The 25601-nt window shown below is 41.0% G+C and overlaps 1 protein-coding gene across 2 annotated transcripts in view; it reads right to left on the bottom strand.

The window, feature by feature from the left end:
• Positions 1 to 25601, bottom strand: part of LOC145414086 (uncharacterized) — a 182417-nt gene that overhangs the window by 34421 nt on the left and 122395 nt on the right. For both annotated transcript variants that reach the window (XM_080283647.1, XM_080283648.1), the window contains exons 3-6: positions 23382 to 23490; positions 16621 to 16708; positions 14665 to 14859; positions 4155 to 4317 (exon numbers count right to left, since the gene is read on the bottom strand). In XM_080283647.1, coding sequence (XP_080139773.1) covers positions 4155 to 4317; positions 14665 to 14859; positions 16621 to 16708; positions 23382 to 23490 — 555 coding nt within the window. The remainder of the gene's footprint in view (positions 1 to 4154; positions 4318 to 14664; positions 14860 to 16620; positions 16709 to 23381; positions 23491 to 25601) is intronic.

Below are 25601 nucleotides of genomic sequence, written 5' to 3'. Positions count from 1 at the left end.
GAACACAAGAAAAGCATTTATTCTAAATGAAAATGTAAAACTGTTGGACAAAGTGGCATGCGGTGTGGGAGCTTAAATACAAATGATCAGAGAGATACAATAAGTCGTGTGTGTTTATGATGTGGATATTTGTCTTTGTTGGAAAAAAAGAAGTTAATGATGAAGGAGCAGTAAAATTCATGTTTTCACCTTTGGTGCAATGAATGTGAAAAAAAAATGGGCTTTGTGCTTAATCTTTGTTATGAACTGACGGTCTTTGGTTGAAAAAATTCGGATCTTACGATATGTGATGACACTACGTGTTGACATAAATAGTTAGGTAAGATCATTATGTGAGTTCAGTTCTTGTGAATTATACTTGTCATACAAATTATACTGCTTGGCTGACTTATTTATTATTCACGATTACTTCATTCGTGTGTATCTGAGCAGTGAGAAATACGCAGTCACTCCAGGTTGACAACTTCTTTAAAGCTTTTTTTTTTTTTCCTTTACTGTTGGTGACTGATGGTTTCCAAAAATAGTTTCACTGCCTTTTTTTTTTTTTAATGAGTGCCGAAAGTGATTCCTAGCATGATGCTGGGTGGCAATTATTCACGTGTTGTTTAGGTCAAAAGTTTCTGCTTGATTGGTAATGAGGACCTTCAAGAGGCTTAGTGGCAATCCTGGTTTTCGTTTTTAAAGGCTACAACATGCTTGCATGTGTTGACCTTGGTCACCTAATGGCTGCTCTCAATGCTGCACGATCCATTGCAGCCTCCCTGTTCAATCCCTTAACCCTGAGGTCACACTTAATGACCTCGTCCCATGTCTTTCTTGGTCTACCCCTCATAACCCCACCCCCAATATTAACACTTCTCACCTTCCTCACCCAATTATCATCCCCTATCTTCTCCACATGTCCAAACCACCTCAATCTACCTCTCCTCATCACAACACCAATACACTCCAGTCCCATCCTACCTCCCAACTTTTCCATCGTAAACCCAGCCCCTCCAGGCCTTGGACGCAGGGACGCACTGCACATCCACCTAATCATTGTCATTTCTGTACGTCTGAGCCAGCGAATATCTTCCTCCTTCACTGCCCAGGTCTCACTACCATACAGCATTACACACCTAACACATGCTGCATACAAAGACCCCTTAGCACGTAGGGAGAGTCCTCTCCATGTCAGAAGAGGCAAGAGCTCCCTGAACTTCTTCCAACCACTTCTCACCCTAGCCACAGAGCTAGCTCCAGCCCCACCTACAGCACACAACATGTCTCCCAAATATCAAAACTCTTCCACACACTCAAGAGATTCACCAGCAAGTTCAATCCTTTCACGTCTGACAATCTCCACCTGCTCACCCCGACACGCCGTACACATAAAATCAGCACCATCTCGCAGTCTACCTCTGACACCACTACATCTCTTATGCACCCATTTATCACAAACACTGCATGAGATGGAATTACTTCCCACACCCTTGTGGCAAACTGCACATGGCCACTCTCCCTCGTCTTTGACAGTACCGCCACCAACCCTAGATATCATCACTTTTGTTTTATCTGCATTTACCCTTAAACCCTTGTGCTCCATACCATCTCTCCACTTCCTAAACCTTTTCTCCGCCTCCCTTTCGTTCTCTGCAATCAACACCAAATCATCAGCATACAACAACTACCACAGAAGTCCGTTTCTAAAGTCACGTGAAAGGGCTTCAAGTACCTGTACCATGATAAACAACATGGGACTCAAGACTGACCCCTGATGCACACCAACATTCATGGAAAACTCATCACTCAAATCTCCATTCACTCTTACCTGGGTCTGAGCACCCACATACATAGCCAAACCACCCTAACCAGCCACTCCTCCAAGCCAAGCTTTCTCATTGCCCACTTCACCACCTCTCTAGGGACTCTGTCAAAGGCCTTTTCCAAATCAACAAAAACAAAATAAAGATCCCTTCTCCTACCAATATATTTTTCCTGAAGCTGTCGAACAATGAATATAGCATCAATGGTCCCCCTACCTGGCATAAACCCAAACTGCATCTCATCAATATTCACTCTTTCTCTAATCATACCTTCTAAAACTCTCTCCATTACCTTCATTATCTGATCTAAAAGCTTTATACCTCTATAATTTCCTCTTTCCAGGGCATCACCCTTCCCTTTATACACATTTACAATAACACTCTTCAGCCAATCATCTGGGACAACACACTCATAAATAATCCTATTTATCAGGTCAGTGACTAACCTCACCCCTATATCTCCGGAGGCCTTCAACATTGCGGCAGTCAACCCAGACACACCTGCTGCCTTCCCCACCTTCATCCTGCCTATTGCCTCACTCACAGTAGCAGCATCAATCAAAGGCCAAGGGCCAGACACTGGATCTGCTGACTCCAAACCTTCTCTGTCCCAGTCAAACTCCTCATTCAACAACCGGTTATAATGCTCTCTCCATGCATCTTTAATATCCTCACTGTTCACCATTACCCTTCCTTCATCATTCTTCACACACTGCTCACCTATAATATCCCGATTATCCCTCTTCACCTGACCTGCCACCTTAAATATCATATTTTTCCTTTCCCCATGATTTAGGTTATCAAGTAATAGTCCCTGTGACTCAGACTTTGCCCTGTATACCTCTCTTCTAACCCTCCACTTGGCAGCCAAATATTCCTCTTTGCTACCATCCTTCTTCCATTCCCAGAAAAGCCTTCTCTTCTCCTTAACTGCAGCTTCTACACCCTCATCCCACCACCAAGTTACTTTATGTCTTGGTGGTCCTCTTGTCCAACCGCATGTTACATCAGTAACTCTCAAGAAATTGTTCTTGAGGGCTCTGTACTGTTCATTAATGCCTCTGTCTACAGCTCCCTGTTCAGCCACCACTCTCCTCAACTCGCTATACAAGGTGATTAAAATTTTTGTGGAGAATGTTAGGGGGCAAAACTAATCAGTTAGGTTAGGTCAGAATGCAGTATGCACTTATGTGTCCAGTGGGTGAGATCGTATGTAAACAAACTGTCTTGGGAGTCTTATGGCAAACACATTTGTAATAATCTATCTTTAAATATATTTCTAACAAAAAATATGAGACTCCTGGAACCTAACCCCTTTTTACATGTAAATGTATGTCACATTTTAGTGCGAAATTGATTTTGCATGAGGTTCTGCATAACCTATCTCGTGTTGAATGAAGACTCTGCTGTATACTGCATGTGTCAGACTGCAATGTTGTATGGTAGTGTGACATGGGCAGTAAAGGAAGAAGATATTCATGGGCTCAAACAAACAGAAAAGTCAATGATAGATGGATGTGTAGTGCATCCTTGAATGCATGGTCTGGGGAGGAGAGGATTGTGATTGAACTGTTGAGAGGGTAAATGGGACTTGGAATGCATTGGTGTTATGATGACAAGGGGTAGATTGAGATGGTTTAGGCATGTTGAGGGGCTGGAGGATGACAATTGGGTGTTGAAGGTAAAGAAGTGTGAGTGTTGAGGGTAGGGTTGCAAGAGGTAGGTAAAAAATGACCTGGGACGAGGTCACTGTGTGTGTGTGTGTGTGTGTGTGTGTGTGTGTGTGTGTGTGTGTGTGTGTGTGTGTGTGTGTGTGTGTGTGTGTGTGTGTGTGTGTGTGTGTGTGTGTGTGTGTGTGTGTGTGTGTGTGTGTGTGTGTGTGTGTGTGTGTGTGTGTGTGTGTGTGTGTGTGTGTGTGTGTGTGTGTGTGTGTGTGTGTGTGTGTGTGTGTGTGTGTGTGTGTGTGTGTGTGTGTGTGTGTGTGTGTGTGTGTGTGTGTGTGTGTGTGTGTGTGTGTGTGTGTGTGTGTGTGTGTGTGTGTGTGTGTGTGTGTGTGTGTGTGTGTGTGTGTGTGTGTGTGTGTGTGTGTGTGTGTGTGTGTGTGTGTGTGTGTGTGTGTGTGTGTGTGTGTGTGTGTGTGTGTGTGTGTGTGTGTGTGTGTGTGTGTGTGTGTGTGTGTGTGTGTGTGTGTGTGTGTGTGACCTCAGGGACAAGGGACTGAATAGGTAGGCTGCCAAAGATTGTGCAGTGTGGAGAGCCACCATTAGGTGACCAAGGCTGATGCATGCAAGCATGTTGAAGCCTTTATAAACGATATGAATGATACAATTTATCGGGAGCCAAACTTACCTAGTGAGCCAGGCAGCTTAAGTCCCATCTTCTGCCACTGAGTTGCCTCATACGCCAGTTTCCGTATGTACGTCTCATCTACACATACTAATATGTTCTCAGGTTTTATGTCTGTGTGGATTATCTGGCATTTGGTGTGTAAGTAATCCAATGCTTCAAGTACCTGTAGGGGAGATATACTGTGTGAAAGAATATACAACATCAGACTTAGTAATCAGATCAATAAACATGAACATGTAATACAATATACATACTGTGCTGTTCTAAAATTATATTTAAGAAGCTAGGAATACACAGGTGAAAACCTGAGGGTCATAGGGAAGATCAGTTATGCTAGCTGAGAGACCTCAAAACAAGCAATCACAAGCTGGTAAAAACTTGATACAGAAGAGTATTCTCCATTGTATAACAGAAAATAACAGACAGCTAATGTACAGTCCAGTCTCAACATCCAGAGCAAGCAGCATTTGTGTTCAATACATTCTAATGATCTCAGAAGTCCATGTTCACATCAGCTGCACATGAATTACAATACATAAGTGAGAAAACAATCAAAGAATCAACTACATCCAATAAATATAGGCAGTTTTTCCTCATACTTTGACGGAGGTATGTTCCGCCAAAACTGCTTGGTGTGAAACATCAAAGTATGAAGTTAACTGTTTATGTGAAAAATTAAAAGTGTTCCAGAGGGACAGCTAGGTTACCTACCTAACCTTTGGGGGGGGGGGGGGGGGAAAAAAAAAAAATCCTCAAACACAATACCTAAAAAAATTAACTGAAGAATATATTCAAGCTACATTACATTGTAATTAGGATCAATTAGGATCAAACTGGGTGATAATAACAGGTAAAAATAAAAAATGTACGTACGAGTACACAATTTATTGAAAACTTGACAAAAAAAAGAAAATCAAATGCAGGGGTAAGGTGAGGATGTTCTTGCTGGGCATGTGAAGTTCTGTACAGGGTGGATGGGGGATAGTGACTGTGTGTGTGTGTGTGTGTGTGTGTGTGTGTGTGTGTGTGTGTGTGTGTGTGTGTGTGTGTGTGTGTGTGTGTGTGTGTGTGTGTGTGTGTGTGTGTGTGAATTTCTGTACAGTGTGGATGGGGCTAGTCACTAGGTGACATGGGCATTTCTGGGGAAGACCCATTACCATCACCTAGGCTGAATCCTTGGAAATTGAACCCTGGTTCTAGTTCATCTGCCTCTTCTCTGTCTACTTCTCCTTCCTCCTCATCCCCAGTACCAGACACATCCAAGTCTCTAATAATATCTGCTACATGGTCCTTCCTTGAAACATCTTATTATTTTTGTTTGTTTCTGCTCCCTAATGTTGTTATTGTACACTTCCAACAGTTTAGACCTTGTAACATTTAAGCTGGACAGATTTCGGGTACCTCTGGTATGGTCCTGCCGTATGCCTTGATGGTGGGCTTTCGGGACAATTCACTGTCAAGTCAATTCGCCGTCACAACAATAACAAGACAATTCCCCGTCATTAATGAAGACAGCTATGGGTAATGCTAGAATGTAATTCAAAGGCCACTACAGCAAGGAAGAAACAAGTTAATTATTGACTAAAGGTGCAACTAATAAACAATATCCAAAGCCTACATTACTGAACATAGACTCTGATGGATCTGCCTGAAATATAGTTATTAAAGTACTGATTAATTAACCCCTTCAGTGCGGGGCGTCACTTTCGTGACGTTCGGGAGCAAGGGATCATACCGCGGGGCATCACTTTTGTGATTCTGTGTTATTTTGAATTCGCCCGGCTTTCAAGTGGTGGCTTGTATCATCTATCAGTACTACCAGTGTCCAGCTATACTCAGTTCTGCTAATGTCATCTGTACTCCCATCCACTGTTGACAATTTAGCCATTTTTCTCCTGTCCTTGACTCCCCTCCTTACCTCCCCTCCATTACCCTCTCCTCCCGCCTGACCAGCTGCACTGCACTACACAAATCCTAGAGGGGTTTTTCCACTCATTTTATCCACTGAAATGTGCCCTAAGCTCTATTCTTATACAAAATAATATATAAAAGAAAGAGAAAAGGTAACTGAAACTGCCATACAGCTGGAATGGGCTAATTATCACCTAGCAACACCTCATGTGCACTCGTTCGATAATTTTCCCTGTTTATTTCTCCTTGAAATATGCCGTATGACCTGTTCTCATAATGAAAATATATATAAGAAAGGAAGGGAGAAGCCTAAGTGATATTTACATTCACCTGGAACTACCTAATTTTATTATGTATTGTCTACATTTCCTGCCAATCATTTCATAGCGTACAAATTAGCAGCTGTCACCACGCTGTCACTGTCAACCCTTCACTGCCCCTAGGCCACAGCGTTCAGTTTACTGTCGTCTTTCAAGGTGAAACCACGTCAGATTCGCGCCTGTCCAATTCCGCCACTTTTTAGCTCTATGCAAAGGGCCCTGTGACCTCTACCCCTACTAAACCTCGTGTGGGAAGGGATAAAGGGCTAAGTGACTCTGCTGTGGAATGTAAACTGGCTAATTTATCAATGATAATGATGGACAGTGACTACAATCTTTCTGGTGACTCTAAAACAGTGCAAGTGGAAATGTAAATGACGTGTAAATAATGTGTAAACAGCAAGTGAAAGTAATGAATGTAAATATAACTGAACAGTGGAAAATAGTTTTATAAGTTACTGCAAGTGACAGTGCATAACACAGTGTACATAAAATAGAAATGTAAATAATGTAAATAAAATAGCAAGTGTAAATAGAAATGTAAATAAGTAGTAATATAAGAATACGAGTATAAATACTACGAGTAATGAAAGTGAAAGTGAAAATTTCGCTCTAGCATGTATAAATACTGGGAGTAATGAAAGTGAAAGTGACAGCTTCACACTCTACGCTAGTTTACAGAACGAGAAAGTGAATGCCTGGAGTGAAAATAAACTACTAGTACTGAAAGAAACTTATAGATAAATATTGTATATATAAATAAGTGTAATAAAGTACTAGGAATATAAAGTGTGAGTGTGTTTATAAATAATAAATGACAGCTCAGCCTCAGAATACCATCAGGGAACGAGCACGGGAGGAAAGCTTGTATGCGCTTGTAATTTACATTGCTTTCACTGTGTTTTTTTTTTGGAATATGGATTCCAAACTACTGTACTTGAAATTCATAGAATTGTGTTTGTAGTTATAATATCAGGCAGTGTTAATCATATTACGGGGTATCGGGAAGTGTAAAGTGGAGACTTTGTTACCCAATTTCAGTAGTCTCCACAAGTCCTATGGCAGACGACGAAGGCTCAACACACATCCCAAGAGAAAGCTGAAGGTATGTGCCATAAGCTTATAAATTTAAAATATTCTAAGACTAATAACTGATTTTTGGCAAATATTTTTAAAAAGTCAGTCGGAGAGCGAATATCCCCGCGGGACACTCACAGCACAATCCCAACAACCCCGCGGTTAAGGGGTTAATAATAAGTATATTTACAGAATGACGGGGAATCATCTAGGGTGCGAATTGTCCTGACGGGGAATCATCCATGTTTTGACAGGGAATTGTCTGATGGTGAACTGACTTGACAGCAAATTGTCTCGGAACCGATGGGGGTTACCAGCTCTGTTATGGTGGACAGGCAGTGGGATAATTTCTGAAAGCTCATCTTGCCCTCCCTTGGCTGCTCTGGGCTATCAGTCTCTTCCTCACTATTCATCTCTTCCTCTGTCATTTCCATCGCAGCTGCCTCCTTGTCATAATTTGCCAACAGGTGAGCATCGGTACGGGTGGGTGGCTTTTTCTCGGCCAGGGAGTAACGTCGAAGTGTGAAATTTTTGTCTAACTTTGAGGAAAATGGTAACTTTTCGTCGTGTCGAAGCGTGAATCATTGAAGTGTGAAACGTCGAAGCATGAGGAAAGACTGTAAATAACAACATACAACTGATTATTACCAACATATGAAGATGGCCATATCATACCAGCGCTCCACCATGAATGACTGTGGGAACATGTGTTAACACCCTAACAATGCAAAAAATTAACAGTATATTGGATTTGAACCTGCACAGTGTCTTACCTCTAAAAAAAAAAAAAAAAAAAAAAAAAAAAAAAAAGCCTGGCTCCGACTGCAACTTTTCTCAGCAGAGATCAATTAAACTTCCCATGCTTCTATTTTTGGAGACCTTTACGGCTAAAGTATAGTAGATAACGATCTGGAAATCTGCCTACCTATGTTTCAGTATACCCTCTCCCATTTCATCCATAAAATTGGCATATGATATAAAAAGAAAATATATTTACTTTTTGTTCTGAAAAATTTAATATGTGCATTAAACTGTAGTAGTTCAAGTACAGTACTGAACATATCAACCTAAAAATTAAAACCTACCTACTTCATCATATTCTTTATGACTCAGTACAACTTTTTTTTTTTTTTTCATCACACACTGCTGATTTTCCAAAAGCTGCACTTAATGGAGTAATCATCAATAGATGAGGATAACTGTTATGAGGTTAACATGCAATTCTGTTCCTCAACACCTAAACAGACATTCATCTGTTTGCCATGGAAATTATATACTGTACTGGTATGATTAATACTGTTGCTGTTTTTTCATAGGTACAGAAACCTCTCAACTTATGTGAGAGATGCACTCCAGAAGAGGTTGCATAATTTTTTCGCATAATTTAAACCATAATAAAGGAAAATGAAAAGGCTATGCTCTTCAACTGCTGCAAGTATGTATGCATAATTGGCTTCCTCACTGAACATCTACCTGTGCACTAGGCCAATAATTTACTCCAGACAGTTATATGAAAGTTAATTCATCCATGCACACAAAAACGCATGCAAACACGCAGAGTCGCCAATTAATCTTCACAGGAGGCAACAGTAACATGCTGTCTTTGTTGTTTTTGTTTTGCAATGCGATGAATTACCGAATCGGAAGTCATTTACCAAATTGGCACAGAATCAGCACTTTTGATTGGAAAATACTCGAATTTTTATCATCATATAGGTTCATACACACCTGATTATCTGAAATCCAGCCAAAAAGTTGTGCTTAATTTAACTATTAATAAAAAATCAGAGTCATTATGAAAACATGTTAGAGTTAGTAGGTATACAGTACAGTATTCCCTTTTGATTGCCAACATGCCTTGACAGACTTGTGTTTTGCATAAGTATTGATTTAAAGTGCAAATACATGTATTTGCATTTTAAGTCAACATTTATACAAAATAAAAGTCTGTCAAAATGAGTTGTTGAGGTAAAACGAAACATTTCCGCTAACTTTAGCTAGCTTTTGCTCTGAATCCTGATTTTTTATTAACAGTCACCTTAAACATAAATTTCTGATGGATTTTGGATAACTAGGAGTGTAATAACCTATATGGTGATAACAATTATATTTATTTAGTGCTGATTCAGTTAACCCCTTAGGTCCGTTCATCATCAATCTATGTGTTTTAGACACAGTACATTCAGTCTGACCCACATCAATTTAGTAGAAGACAAAAAAAACTGGGAAGAGGCTGCCACATCTCTCTGATGACGTAAATGGAAGCTAGCAAAATGGGAACAACAATGTCTGGAGGTGTCTGGCATGACTGGTCCCCCTAGATGTGGTGAGAGGCATCCTCCCCTGGCCATTTCTCCATCTACCTCTGCCCCATTGAATCCTCCTCTCACTGCCTCCTCCCACCCAAATCTCCCCCATACCCCTTCTATACCACTGTGGGGAAGTGTAGCAAACATATTCCCTCCTTACTGAGGCCCCCCCACCTCTCCTCCACCTCCCAGTCCCTCCTTACTGAGGCCCCCGCACCTCCCCTCCACCTCTCAGAGCCCCCCCCCACACCCACTCCACCTCCCTCTGCCCCACTGGTTCCTCGTCTGACTGTCACCTCCTACCCAAATCAAGCAAGCCAAACACCCAGCCATTGCATCACTGACTTGCAAGCTATTACCCTCAACCTGTTTAATGCAATAGAATGTATATTATATCTGCTCCAGTGGGGCAGGGGGGCACAGTGGTAGAGCATCGGACTCAGGACTGGGGGTCATGAATTCAAGCTATGCCCGGTAGCTGCCATGCCGGGAGGGGTAGTACCCTCCTGTCACCTAGCAGGGATATATGATCTAGTAAGGTATAGCTTGGGGGAACATTTCCCTTTTATATCTGCCCCAGGAATCGTTATCAGCCCGGGACAGCTCGGGTTTGGAGGTGTGAAATACACATATTCATTCTGGGTCAGGAGATGTAAGTAGAATTTTTTTTTGTTCAGTTACTTCATTGATTTATATTATGTTTTTTCTTCATTTATACATTGCAATATATGTATAAATATTTGTCTTACTGAATGATTTATTTATGTAGTGAATCGATATATTTTTATCTCGTCTGTACAGGGAATTTTTTTTCTCCCTTTTTCAAGCACACTCATACAGCTTGTTTTGCACCTGGGCACATGTTTCATATTGATATGGGTGATTTTAATAAGGTTATATGGTAAATAATAGGTACAGTATATGATAAATTTTTGCTATTTTCGTACGATGTGATGGGTAACTATCATAAAATTTGACAGTCAATTGTGCAGTAACCATTACACCTACAGGACTGAGATTGGCATTTTCAGGTGTGTAAACTCAAGCTCTTCCAATTGGTAAGAAAAATTTTTACCTTGGTGAGTGCTGAAAAAAAGATGCCTTTTTGTGGCTGGGGTGACAGTCAGGCCTGGAGATCTGTGGACTCTGAGATAATGACCGTCAATTCGGTAATTCGTTACACCTCTTGTTTAGATGTTCGATCCAGGTGGCTAACATCTCCGTCCTCTTCATCTACGAGCTACATGTGTATGATGATTTTTGTACTGAAATGGAGTTCCAGCCTTAACACCAGCACAAATTTTGCTGGCATTATCACGAATTCCGTGTAAGGTACTCTCACTCAGTCTAGTGGCATGGTTAATCACTGACGTTTAATGGCCTGTATCGTCTCTCTCCAATACTACAAGCTTGTTTTCCACACTCAATGCCTTCCTTCTTGGGTGCATTGCCACATTTACTTTCACCTGCTAGATGCTAACCAGCCATGATAAAAGTCTGGCAAAATCATGTACCAAAACAAACAATTGGCAGGACTGAGAGAGACCGCCGTACACGTCACTTCATGGCAGCTTGCAAAGCTAGCATGGAGCGGTGGAAGCTTCAAATTCATGTCTCGCGTTATTTTGAATAAATCGTGCAAGTTAAGTGGATGTACTTACTTGATATAGTGCCACCTACTTCCTCCTTCAACTTTATCATTCTTTTCCTGCGTCTGCCCTCCTCTCTTCATATTTCTCCCAGCTTTCCTATTGCTTTTTGTTGTTCTTCTTTCCTTTTCAGGTGGCTTTAAATTAAGTGGCAAGCCAAATGGTTTTCTGTAAGCCAGGAAACCATTTGCAAAGCTGGGTGGTACCCATATAACCAACTCATACTTGCTCCCTACATGTCAACACGTGGGTTGGCAAAGGGTTTGCACCCCTCCAAGTAAAACAACCAACTCAGAGACATATGGCCATCCCTTATGGGATTATGGCATCTGGCTATAGATAGATGGATACCCCATTTATGACCTCATGTTTAAATTTAAAAAAAAAAAAAAGAGAGAGACATAAAGCAAACATGCATAAAATGCAAGTTTACTGTATCTCAACTCATCATCATCATCATCATCATCATCCAGACCTCCTTTCCCATCCTAGGGCAGGGTGAGGAGTAGCAACATCCAGACAGCCCAAATTTGCCCAATCCAATGGGCAATGATTCCATTCAACTTGTACCTTTCCTTCTTGCTGGAAGTTTGCTCTCATTCAGCCAGTCCCAAAGAAAGGTGACCATTCCCAACCCTCTAACTATCGTCCAATTGCTTTAACATCCTGTATCTCAAAAATTTTCGAGTCAATTCATAATACAAAAATTTAAAAGTCTATCACAACCTTCTTTCTGATTGTCAGTATGGGTTCTGTCAGGGACGCTCCACTGGCGATTTTCTCACCTACCTTTCAGACTCCTGGTCATCCTCCTTTCGGGACTTTGGCAAAAGCTTTGCCATTGCACTTGACATCTCAAAGGCTTTCGATCGAGTCTGGCATAAATCTTAATTTCCAAACTGCCCTCTTATGGTTTCTATCCTTCTATCTGTGCCTTCATCTCTAGCTTCCTTTCTGGTTGTTCTATAGCCGCTGTTGTAGATGGCCATTGTTCTTCTAGATCTATCAATAGTGGTGTTCCTCAGGGCTCTGTCCTATCACCAACTCTCTTCCTTTTATTCCTCGATGACCTTCTAAGCTGTACATCTAACCCTATCCACTCATACGCTGATGACTCCACCCTTCACCTTTCCATTCGGTTCCTGCAACGTCCATCTCAGCAGTTACTTCAACAAACAAGGGATGAGGCTATGGCACACCTAATATCTGACTTGGTTCATATCTCTGACTGAGGTAAAAATAATCTGGTTGTTTTTAATGCATCAAAGACTCAGTTTTTACACCTATCAACCCAACAAAATCTTCCACAGGTGTACCCACTAATGTTTAATAATATTCAGCTTAATCTTGCATCATCCTTGAACATGCTTGGGGTTTCATTTACTCGGGACTTATCTTGGAAAGATCATATTACATCTCTCGTAAAATCTGCTTCTAAGAGATTAGGTGTGCTAAGCCGACTCTGTTCCTTCTTTACCCATGCACAATTGTTGACTCTATACAGGGGTTTTATCCGCCCCTGTGTGGAGTACAACTCTCATGTGTGGGGTGGCTCCCCACATACAGCTCTTCTCAATAGGGTGGAGTCAAAGGCTTTTTGTCTCACTAACTCTCCTCCTCTTACTGACTCCCTTCAACCTCTGTCTCTTCGTTGCTCTGTTGCATCTTTATCTCTTTTCTAGCGCTACTTCAATGGTCACTGCTCCTCTGAACTGTCTGCATGCATTCCTCCACCTCTACGACGGGCGCATAGCACCCGTCTAACAGCAAACTCTCATTCCTTTTCTGTCCAACTCTCTAATGTAGTTAACCGTTACTCCCAGTCCTTCATTTATGAAACAGGTCAACTCTGGAACTGTCTCCCTCTGTCTGTGTTTCCTGCTTCCTATGACCAGTATTTCAAACGCAGTGTGTCCAGGCATCTTGAAATGATCGGATCTTGAATTTGGCTTACTCTTGTATTTTGTTTTTCTCTTCGAAAGAACAATAATTGCGGGCTCGCAACCTTTGGTTCCACCTTCTCGCATTAAAAACACACACACACACACACACACCATTCAAGCCCCCCAAATCCTGGCTCTATCTGATATGCCAAAAACACTCACAACGTTCTGTAGCTTCACATAAATGTATCCGATAGTCAACAACCAAATCTTGAGAAGCAAGTTTTTGTTCTGGTTCCTGCAATTTAAACCTGCAACACCCACCCTTACACTAATGGTCCCCTAATAACCTATCCATCTCTTCACACCAAGACAATGTCAAATCTTGTTATCAGCAGCATAGCCAAAATGATGGTTAGGGGTGGCAATGGCCACCCCTGAAATATGTCTTGCCACCATACAGGCCACTCCAAATTACTGGGGGCATATTCTTGGATTCTCCTAAAGAGTTCTACTTAGGTCACTCCATAAGTTGGTTTGACCTTCCCTTGGCCACCCCATTTTTATAATCCCAGCTATACTCCAACCTCTTAGCTGTCTATTAAGTTGCATCTCAGCAATACTTTTGCTGTTAACTGGTATTTGCCCTACAAGAGGATAAACAGAGCCATAAGGATTAGTAATATCTGCCCGCATTGTTATAACAGAGCTGAAGGTATCAATGAAAAGCCTTCAACACTACCCATGCCTGAATCACTTTCCCTTCCTAACACAGCAATACAATACTAAATCTTGCTAATTTGTCTGTAACATGAGAAATTCTTTTGCTCTTATCCATAAAATATCTATAATACTCCAAACTGTCAGGCAAGTAGGAATGGTGAATTTGAAATACCTTGGACAAAGTCATTTTTGTGTTTCTTGAATGTACAGTGCTTGTAGAATGTATGATAGTATTTGAGGGACTCAGAGTTTAAGCAAGAATCACAGTTAGCTATATGAGAAGTGTATGTTCAGTGGGATGGGGGTGGGGAGGATGGACAAGGAAAAAGGTTCACTTGACTTGCAAGGCTAGAATTGCATAATCTCATTCATGTGAATTTGAAAAATGTGACATCCATGTTTCATTACTGTAGTGAAAGTGCCCTATTAGAATACTACCTAAACTGTTGAGACAGGACTATACTACAGTGAACTGGATGTACAATACAATACTTATATTTTATCTTTAAATTTAAAAAGTTGTAACTATGAAATGCTGCAACAAACAAGTATTTAAGTCAAGCAAATGCAGTATTCCATTATACGGTACGGTGCTGTCCAAACAAATATCACATATACGAAATTACTACATGACAAACCTGTCTAGTAATACTCTTAACATTGCCTAGTGGGATGCCCTGATAGTTGGAGCGGATGATGAACTTGAGTAGGTTGTGGCCAAGCACTTCAAACACCATGCATACATGCGTCCCATTCACCCCACTTATTTTGAAATCATCCAAGAGCTGCACTGTTTTGTCTCGCTTTGGATCATTTTCATCACTCTCACGGACCTGGAAAAAGCAGAGTTTTTAGTCTGCAACTTAATAAAGATGATGCAGAGTTGCAGTAAAAGAGAACTGTCATCAAAGCTATTCTTCCTATGCTTGGAAGTCTGCACAAAAAAGTGTATATAAGATTTTAAGTTAGGAGCCTGATTTTTGACTGTCAGTTGAAATTATAAAATGTAATTATCTGAGTAACATTTGGGTACCAAATGACATTTTTGTCCCCCTGTCTGAAGTCAGTATTTCAAGCAGATACTAATTGGAAAGGTAATACAATATTCTATTCTGGACACAAATTAACATTAAGAGCAGAACCATCATTATCAGGATAATCTACAGAAGGAGAAGCCTTGAAAACTGGTGGCTGGAAATACTGAGGCTTTGGTGGCACAATATAGTCTCCAGACAGTAAGACCCATCTTCACCTCTCATACAGGTCCCCCATACACTGTCAATCGTGACTGCACAAACATGGTGGCTGCACAAGCATAATCATCATATATGGGTGTGACTGAAGGCTTCAGTAAATGACTGATGTGCATCCAACATGGTTTGATATTTTCATGTCAATCATTATGCATGTACAATCATGACTGATGGTGTATAGGAATGATTGTGCAATCATGGTCCTACAAAAAGACCTTGTGTGTGAATTTTGGTCTTTCCTTAGGGTAGTCCTTCATCCAAACTCTTCTTCTGCCTTCCTTCTTGGGCTCTATGGTCTCTAGAGCAAGTTATCTTTACGAGGTGCACCACACACGTTAACCAATGAGTGCACAATCTTATTACCAGTGTATGGCCAAAACCAATGACTGCACAATCACCCTGACTGGACAGTCATGACTGGCTGTGTAAGAGGTCCTTATGGTTTCAGTGGGTTGTAACATCACAAATTAACCATAAATTTTGATGTGGTAAAGGAGCAAATGGAATGTTTTATTACCGAAGAGTAATTACATTGACAAAAAAATAAATAAATAAAAATAAAAATAAAAATAAATAAATAAATCCAGGATAATCTATATGTACTGAACCATTACAAAGATGCACTTATGTGCTAAACACAGTATTTCTCTATAGATAAGAAAATCTTATTACCTCATTATGTGAAGTAAACAAAAATGTATTGAGACTCCTGCTGTGCTTGAAATTTTCTAGCAAGTAAAAAAATTGCATAACCATACTGTACTGTATATCCTATTCAAGCAACATGTACTGTTTAATTCTCTACATCACTACCCATTAAAGTAACACAATTTGATTACCCAAGACATCAAAACACAGGGAGATACCTCTCAGTTCTGGTTTCATCAATGGTAGGGAACCTGATATTCTTATGGCAGATTCTACTTCACATTAAAGCCATTAAAACATTAAAATTCTTCCCTCCAATCCTTGATGAATCAAAATATCCCAATTAATTAAACAACATGCTTGAATGTAAGGAAACTTGACATTAAGGCCTTTATAATAGGAATATTCTCTGCTCCAACCCTTCATGTCTCAAAATAATCCCAGCCAACTAAACAACAAACTTGTTTGCAAGGAAACTTCACATTAAGCCTTTAAAACAGGAAAATTACTCCCTCCAACCCTTCACGTACCAAAATAATTCAAATTAATTCAACAACATCCTTGTCTGCAAGGAACAGCATCACATAACTATGTACACCATTCACTTAGATTAAATGCTTTATTTATGACTAATATATACTGTATAAGGTATGTTTACATAAATATATAATAACTTGGTTTAATAGTACTCACACATTTGAGAAGCTTTATTTCATCAAGGGCTGTCTCTGTGTAGTGGGAGGCACTCTTTACCACCTTCAGGGCAACAAACCTCTTGGCCCTGGAAAATAAAGAAAATCATGCTGTACAGTGAGTACTTCAGAGGAAATAAAAACAATTAACCCCTAATCCGATGTCTGATGGTCATCAATTTTGGGTCCTGCTACATAAAGTCCTAATACTGACGATCACGGACTGGCTGAGTATACAGTAATCTCTGTAATATATGGATGCCCAGTAACCGGACATTTGAACTTGGTGCACGACACCGACCAGCTGTGTTTACACGCGGCCCCTTGCTTCCTCCCCTCCCCAGTTACAACCTAACTACCATCCTGACTAGACGCTCATCGCAATGGATGCCATACATGCCCAATTTTGTGAATAAACAGTGAACAAACTGTAGTACCTCGCCACTACACCACATGGGAATTTACATTGTTGTGCAGTGTTAAGAAATTAGAATTCAGAGTGCAAAGGATTCAGTGCAAAGTGCATACTGGCAGTTGCAACTGGCATGGTGCAAGTAAGAAGAGAATGTGCAGTGTTAAACAATTATAATTCACAGTGCAAAGGAATAAGTGCAGCACAACATTGGATTACTGTATGTGCTTTAAGAGCATATTCACCACTGCCAGAGCCTATGGACCAGGAAGTTATAAAGAGTACAAAAAAACACTACAGGAACCTCTACCTGCATCATTGTTTCACTGCGACTGAGGATGGGATGGACCAGGAAGAATATGAGGACACAAGGAACATGAAGACCTTGCATAACTTAAAAAAGTATACTGTCAAGGATGCCATTTTCAACTGGGCAGAAGCATGAAAGAGAGTGTCTCTTGCCACACTGAAGAATGAGTGGTGCAAGCTCCTCAGAATACCCAAGACTCCGGCACCACTGCATGATTTTGAGGGATCTGAGCCACTGAGGAGATGGCAAAAATGTTGGCGGCCACAGGACAAGGGAACCTTGCTGTGGATGAGTTGTACGAATGGCTGGATAAGGATGCTGGTGTGCCTGGTTACAATCACCAGACAGAAGAGGAAATTGCTGCTTAACTGCAACAAGACAAGTCCATGGCCAAGGAAGAAGACGAAGAGGTAGAGAAGGTGGAGGCACCCGGACCTTCTCTGGCTGCTGGCACTGATGCAGCAAACACTGTTCACCCCATCACAGTGAGCCTACTGCCCACCACTACAACATCATGCAGTGTATCAAGTTGGAGCTAATGCAACTGCAGCAGCCAAAGCAGATCCAGGCTAAGAACTTCCAGTTTTTTAAGTCAGTGCCTTCTCCTGCTGCCACAAGGCTTGGCACAGAGTACGAGGCTTCCGATGTGTCTGTAGCTTCAACATCTTCAGCCAGCCTTCACAAAGCCTCATGATCCAGCAGTACAGCCTTCAGGACCCTAACCCCCAGCACCTCAGGATACTCTCAACTACAGGTGACACCAGAGCCATCAGAAACCATGTGCTGACACTGACAATGAATGACAGTTAACTCAGTTTACAATACATGGGGACAGTGGGAGTGAGAACAGTCTACATCCATCTGTATAGGTACAGTGTACAAAACATAAGTTTCTTACCCTTTTTACACCAACCTGGCCCTCTCCACTTCATAAACGACGAATTGTTTTACAAAGGTATAGTAATACTGTGTTATTCCTGAAGAAGTGCTATGACAGGAGTGTGAAGTTATGGGCCAAGTTAGTGTACAATAGGTATAGTTTTCATTGCTAGTACTAGAATATGCAACTTTACTCATTTATTTTTTAATATGTGCTTGAAATCTCACTTCAGCAGGGGACCACTGGACTTACTTGATTATTGGCTTTATCGGATCAATCTTCCCCCCAATAGAGGGTCTACTGTATATCACCTCTTGGGTGATCTCTTATTGGGCTGTGCTCAGTCAGAGTGCATATTCTCCAAGCAAGGCACTACTTACATTCAACCAACATCTGAGTGTATCCCTTATCAGTCACACTGAAAGGAGATGGTGCGGTAGCAGTCACCACCTACCTCCCATCCTCATGTTTCCATACCCCATAGTCACTTCCCTCTCCATTTGAACAGGCTGGAGAACTACAGCAGATAGTCCCTAAATGGACTAAGTGGGGTAAAGCCAGGTCCATTAACCCCTTAACCGCGGGGCGTCACTTTCGTGACGCTTGGGAGCAAGGGATCATACCGCGGGGCGTCACTTTTGTGATTCTGTGATATTTTGAATTCGCCCGGGCTTTCAAGTGGTGGCTTGTATCATCTATCAGTACTGCCAATGTCCAACACTAGTCAGCACTCCTGATCTCATCTGTACTCCCATCCATTGTTGACAATTTAGCCATTTCTCCCCGTTCTTGACTCCCCTCCCTACCCCCCTCTCCATTACCCTATCCTCTCGCCTGCCTGGCCGTGCTATGCTAAGTAAATCTTCCCTGGAATTTTTCACTGATTTCATCCATTGAAATAAGCCATATGCCCTATTCTTATACCAAATAATATATACAAGAAAGAAATAAGGTAAGTGAGAGTGCCATACACCTAGAATTGGCTAATTATCACCTGACAACACCTCACGTGCACTCGTTCGCTAATTTTCGCTGTTTATTTCCCCTTGAAATATGCCGTATAATCTATTTTCGTAATAAAAATATATATAAGAAAGGAAGGGAGAAGCCTAAGTGATATTTACATTCACCTGGAACTACCTAATTTATTATGTATTGTCTTGGTTTCCTGCCAATCATTTCATTGCTATATATTAGCAGGTCTCACAAGGCTGAAGTTGGCAGTATTGCACTCACCCTAGCCAGGCGGCAGGAGGCCACCACTATCGGTTCACTGTTGTCTTTCAAGGTGAAAGTATGTCAGATTCGCTCCTGCTAACTTCCGCCGCTTTTTAGCCCCATGCAAAGGGCCCTGTGACCTTTACCCCCTACTAAACCTCGTGTGGAAAGAGGTAAAGGCCTGACAATTGAAAGAGAGTGACTACGATCTTTCTGTTGAGTAAAACAGTGCAAGTGGAATTGTAAATAATGGGTAAATAATGTGTAAACAGCAAGTGAAAGCAATGAATGTAAATATAAGTGAACAGTGGAAAACAGTTTTATAAGTTACTTCAAGTGATAGTGCATAACACAGTGTAAATAAAATAGAAATGTAAATAATGTAAATAAAATAGAGAAAGTAAATAGAAATGTAAATGAGTAGTATTATGAGAATACGAGTATATATACTAGGAGTAATGAAAGGGAAAGTTTCACTCTAGCATGCATGAATACTATGAGTTACGAGAGTGAAGGTGAAAGTGACATTCACTCTCAATGCTAGTATACAGGACGAGAAAGTGAATGCTACGTATTTTACTGAAAGAAATTGAATCCCTACAGTGACAATAAACTATTATTACTGAAGGAAACTTATGGATAAAGACTGTAGATACATATAAGTGTTATATAGTAATAGAAATATAAACTGTGAGTGTTTTTATGAATAATAAATGACACCACCAGCGGCGAACGATCGGAAGTGGGATGGTCATACGCCCTCGTAATTTTCATTGCTTTCAGAGTTTTTTTTTTTTTTTTGGAGTATGGATTCCAAACTATTTGAGAATAATAGAATAGCGTTTCTAGTGATAATATCAGGCTGTTGTAATCATATTACGAGTTGTCGGGAAGTGTAAAGTGGAGACTTCGTTACCCAACTTCAGAGGTCTCCACAAGTCCTACGGTACTCGACGGAGGCTCAACAAACACCCCAGGAGAAAGCTGAAGGTATGTGCCATAAGCATATGTGATTTTAATATTCTAGGACTAATAACTAATTTTTGGCAAATATTTTTAGAGTCTGTCAAAGCGCGAATATGCCCCTGGGAGCCGCAAGTCAAAGCAAAACAAGCCCGCGGTTTAAGGGTTAAAGCCAACAGTCCATTATATCCAAAGTTCCCCCCTGAGGTTGGATTTCAAGTATAGTATGTTTGATAATGAGTACAAAAGTTGAGAGGTAGGATGGGACTGGAGTGTATTGGTGTTGTGATGAGGAGAGGTGGGTTGAGAAGGCTTGGACATGTGGAGAGGATGGGGGATGATAACTGAGTGAGGAAGGTGAGAAGTGTTAATATTGGGGGTGGGGTTATGAGGGGTAGACCGAGAAAGACATGGGACGAGGTCATTAAGTGTGACCTCATGGTTGGGGGACTAAACGGGGAGGCTGCAATGAATCGTGCAGCGTGGAGAGCCGCTATTAGGTGACCAAGGTCGACACATGCAAGCATGTTGGAGCCTTTAAAAATCAAACGATGAAACGAAAAGCATATTCCAGAACTAAAAATGTACTATACTCATTTTACATTAACTTGGCCTGTAATTTCACCCTTGTGCAGCTTATTTCACATCCCTATCATAGTACTTCTTCATGACTGGTGCAATAAAGTATACTACACTATAGTTTATTATTACAGCTCAGCAATCACAACAGGGAGAGGGCATTTCCATACCAGGCTGGAGTAAAAAAATGTAAGAAACACGTGTATTGTGACCCACTGAACCCTATTTAACAGACACTATTTGTGTAGCTGACAAAACTTCAGTGGGCTTCACGGCCTCTGTTAAATTTGACATCTGCTATGCCAAGGGTCTAAGTGTACAGTACATTCTTACTAATACATTCTCGGGTACAGTACTCCCATGGGCTCTGACCTACCCCCAGGGGTTCAGACCTTACAGGGCACCAGGTGTGCTTGAATAGACGCTTCCAGGGATGTATTTCTCCCCTACTCCCAACACTGCACTCCCATGATTCACTAACAAACCTTTCATGTTCTCCATCTCACCCCAGACACTGGGAAACTTAACACAGTACTGTACACAGGACTTCTTCATTAACAGTTCTCCCAGCTCCCTCACTCCCAGTCTCAGTGTGGACATATATATACTGTACAGTCTCCGCACTCTCCCTCCTGCAAAGACATATGCATGAACACTCTTTACCCTTCTCCCTATCTGGGGAGAAAGTGAGTCCACCACTACTACCATCCTTCCCTACCTACTCACCCATACGTGGGCTGGCCAAACAAAGTGATGCCATCCCCTGAACAATGAAAAAGGAGGAGGGGACAGAAGGCGAGGGGCAGGGACTCTCTACACAGAGCCACTCCTTCCCCACTTCCTCCTTAGGTGGCAGGATGGAAGGAAATTGGGAGGCAGGGAGGGAGGTTGTTTGTTCAAGACAACCCCTTGTTGCCTCCCTCATCACCTTCCACTTTTACCTCTTAAAGACAATCTTACATTATCCCAATTCTTTATCTCCTCTTGTGGGACTAAGTGCTCATACTAGGAAGTCCCTATTAAAATAAAGGCCTTGAAATACTGAAAAACAAATTTTTAATACTGGCAGACTAACGTCATTATAGCTACACCACCCACTTTCAGTTTTCCCACCCCTCTGCAAGAATCAACATTTTTATTTGACAATGGAATGAGGAACTACTGTGTGTAGCTGGACAACCCTTTGTCCTCCTTATCTCCCTTAAGAGATTAACAGATGCTGCTACCAAACCTCTGCTGGGAACAAACAAATGAACAAACAAACAACCAACAAACCAAATCTTGATATGACTTCCTGTAGATTGCAATGGATAATGAGTCATTATAAAGCACTTACACTAGTTTGCCCATATTTAAAAAGATTTTACATATTTCAAAGCCTGTATTTTAGTCATAAATTCCTCTCCTGTCTGCTTAAATATTAGCCAGAACAATTCTCAGTTCAGACTACATTTAAAAATTCCCCACTTTTGTTTCTATCTTTCATATCCAATCTTCAGACCTTAGGTATAACAAGTGTTCCCTATCCATCTGCCACCTAGGATAGCAGCTGAAAGTGATTAAATACTTCACTTACTGTATTAAAGTAGCTCAGACTGGTCCAGGTTATTCCCTACTACAGTAAAGGGATTTGGGACTATTGCAAAAATGCCATTTTACTCAGGAATTTCCTTTCCCATCTACACAAACATTAGCTAGAACAATCCACTTCTTGAATCAGACTGTACTTGAAGTCCCCATTTCTTTTTCTATATTACACAACCCATCTTCCAAAAACATCCCAAACATCCTGAGCTCCAGTTCTGGAATTTAAGGTATGTCGTCTACTACTACCTCCTGTTTTCTTTTATCATTCATTGATACAGTAACACTGGGTGGTAACCATATAACCAAACCATACGTGCTCCCTACGTGTCAATAAGTGGGTTGGTGGAGGGTTGGTGCCTCTCCCTGTAAAACAACTAACTCAGTGTCAAATGGCCACCCTTTACGGGATTATGGTGTCTGGCAATAGATAGATAGACAGATACAGTATGGTTCAACTCTCATTGGGTACCGTGAAAACAAAGCAAAGGTACCAGTCATCAATGTCTGAATTTAAAAGTACAGTATTGTACATATATTGTAACAAAACTTGTATTTGTATCAAAACCAATTTCCACACATATACAGTACACTCAATTTCATACTGGGAGATAGTCTGCTTCACTTTCAAAAAACAAAATGCAGTACCGTATTCTCTAAGCCACAACTTTCAATAAATTAATAGGTTTAGTACTTGTACATCTATATAATGAAGGTTTCAAAAAGATTATATGGTATACAAACCACATAAAATTATCAAAAAGGCAATAAACTTCCCTTAATTTAATATGTAATACAGTAATGATGTGTACTTACTGAAGGTCCCAACAGAGCCAAACTGTTGAGAAATGACCCCATCCAAGTTTTCGGATGACATGGTACCGGTTGTAAAACAGGTCGCCAATTTTGACTGGATGATAGCCACCTGGAAAATGTAATAAAGAATAAGAAATGGACACAGTCTTTAGGTACTGTACTATGATTAACTCCTGGGTACAGTATGTTTCTATTTTGGTTTCCCTGAAATATTTCTATTCAGCTTATGAATGACACCCTAAGGAATTTAAGAATTCTATTTCTATCTATCTATCTATTTACACTACTTGTATATCTAATAACCCTTCAATCCAAAGAGCATCTTTTCTATTGCATTCCAGACAAATGAATTCGGGTTAGGAGAGACTCTTGGCTTGAAGGGATTCATATATGCTGAAGAGAAAAACAATGCACTGTATTTTGAAGACAGCCATAGACAGTGGTATACTTCTTGTATGTGTGATATGATGCATTACTGTGATAGGTGGAAGTATCAATCATCCACTCACTCACAGTGGTGTTGCCTTTAGGTGACTACACTGACTGCAGAATCAGATGGTTTACTGTAACCCAGGAAACCATTTACTACAATGGATCATAACCACATAACCAAATACAGTAGTGCCTGGTGGTTTAGTAGATTAAGGAGATCCAACCAGATGGGGCCTGCAAGGATTTACATCTGACAGGAAGATGAGGTTTACTGCTCACACAAAGCCATTCAGGAATGAGTGTGGCTGGTCACCTTTGCCTTAAATGTTGCGCCTGAGTAGCCTAACCCTGTGCCTCTATGCTCCAGATCACAAAAGGACTGGATGACTGATGGAAGTTTACATGCCTCACATGCCTCCTCAGTCAGAGAGTGTCTTATGCACAAAAATATTAACAAACTATATTTATACACTTCAGTGAGTAATAAATCCTGTGTAATCAAATATAACATTTAAGGCATATGATACTGGAACTGTGCCAGAATCCAGCAAGAAGAAAGACAAAATCATCTTATGAGACTGCTGTAAAACTTGTCAGAAATCTCTGGGAAAAAAAAAAAAAAAAAAAAAAAAAAAAAAATCTATAAAAAACTGGCAGGGGTAACCGGCACTGCTGGGCCAAAAAGGCAAACACTCTAATCCTATTTGTTCTAGTTCAATTTTCTTTCTACTCAAGGAAGACCATGTACCTCTTATACTTTTGAAGAGGGATTATAAGAGGTCCAGGAACTTTCTCTTTCAGCTTTCACAGACTTCTTATTGCTTTTCTTTCCTTTACAGGTGGCTTTACATTAAGTGACAAGCCAAATAGTTTCCTGTAAGCCAAGAAACCATTTACAACGATGGGTGGTAACCATATAACCAAACCATATGTGCTCCCTACGTGTTAACAAGTGGGTTGGTGGAGGGTTAGTGCCCCTCCCCGTAAAACAACTAACTCAAAGTCAAATGGCCAACCCTTACGGGATTATGGCGTCTGGCAATAGATTGAGATAGATATGTGGGAGACCTTCCTCTACCCGCCCCCAGATGGCGACACTGCCTGGACCCGTGTGACCCCCCCACCCCACACGCCATTCTCTCAGTAACTCACCTGTTAGCAGTGACCTGGCCTGTAAAGACATGTCACACAAAGGTCTCTCCTCTTCCGACGAAATTCAAGGCGAAAGTGATTCCCGATGTGGAGGACAATTACGTGGCGTTAGAGGAAGAAACGAGCAGAAATAATGATGAGGTTATGTCGCCATGGAAGATGCGGTATGTTGATGTGTTTGGTGAATGAAACAACGCTTATATCGCCTGTTGTGTGAAAACCAATGTACTCTTGTACTACATATAAATTCATACCATATAAATAAATATCTACCTATTCTGAGTGGTTTGGAACAGTCACCCCTCCCATAGAAAATGACTTCTCTGGAGCGGATGAGAAGACGGTACCAGGTGAGGGGAGGGTCACCTGGACAGGGCACTTCTAAGCTCAGGTGAGCAGTTTCGCTCTGAATTTTCGATGTTTCTCATTAAAAACGGAAGTTTTGGCAAAAAAAAAAATAATAATAAAAAAAATAAAAAAACCCGTCAGGATTGGAGGGAGAGGTCACTGGTGAAAAATCTGCCGGGATGCGGCGGGTTAAAATCTGAGAGTACCTATATATCTATTTCTCGGTTCTGGTATCAGAATGATGTGCCAGGCACAAACAAATTTTCAGATTTAAAACTGGAACCTAAA

This window comes from Coenobita brevimanus, chromosome 98, assembly GCF_032717465.1.
Source record: "Coenobita brevimanus isolate Jiangsu-jjx chromosome 98, ASM3271746v2, whole genome shotgun sequence".
Lineage (NCBI taxonomy): Eukaryota > Metazoa > Arthropoda > Malacostraca > Decapoda > Coenobitidae > Coenobita > Coenobita brevimanus.
Note: the sequence above shows the minus strand (reverse complement) of the source record. Positions and strands in the feature narration are given on the sequence as shown.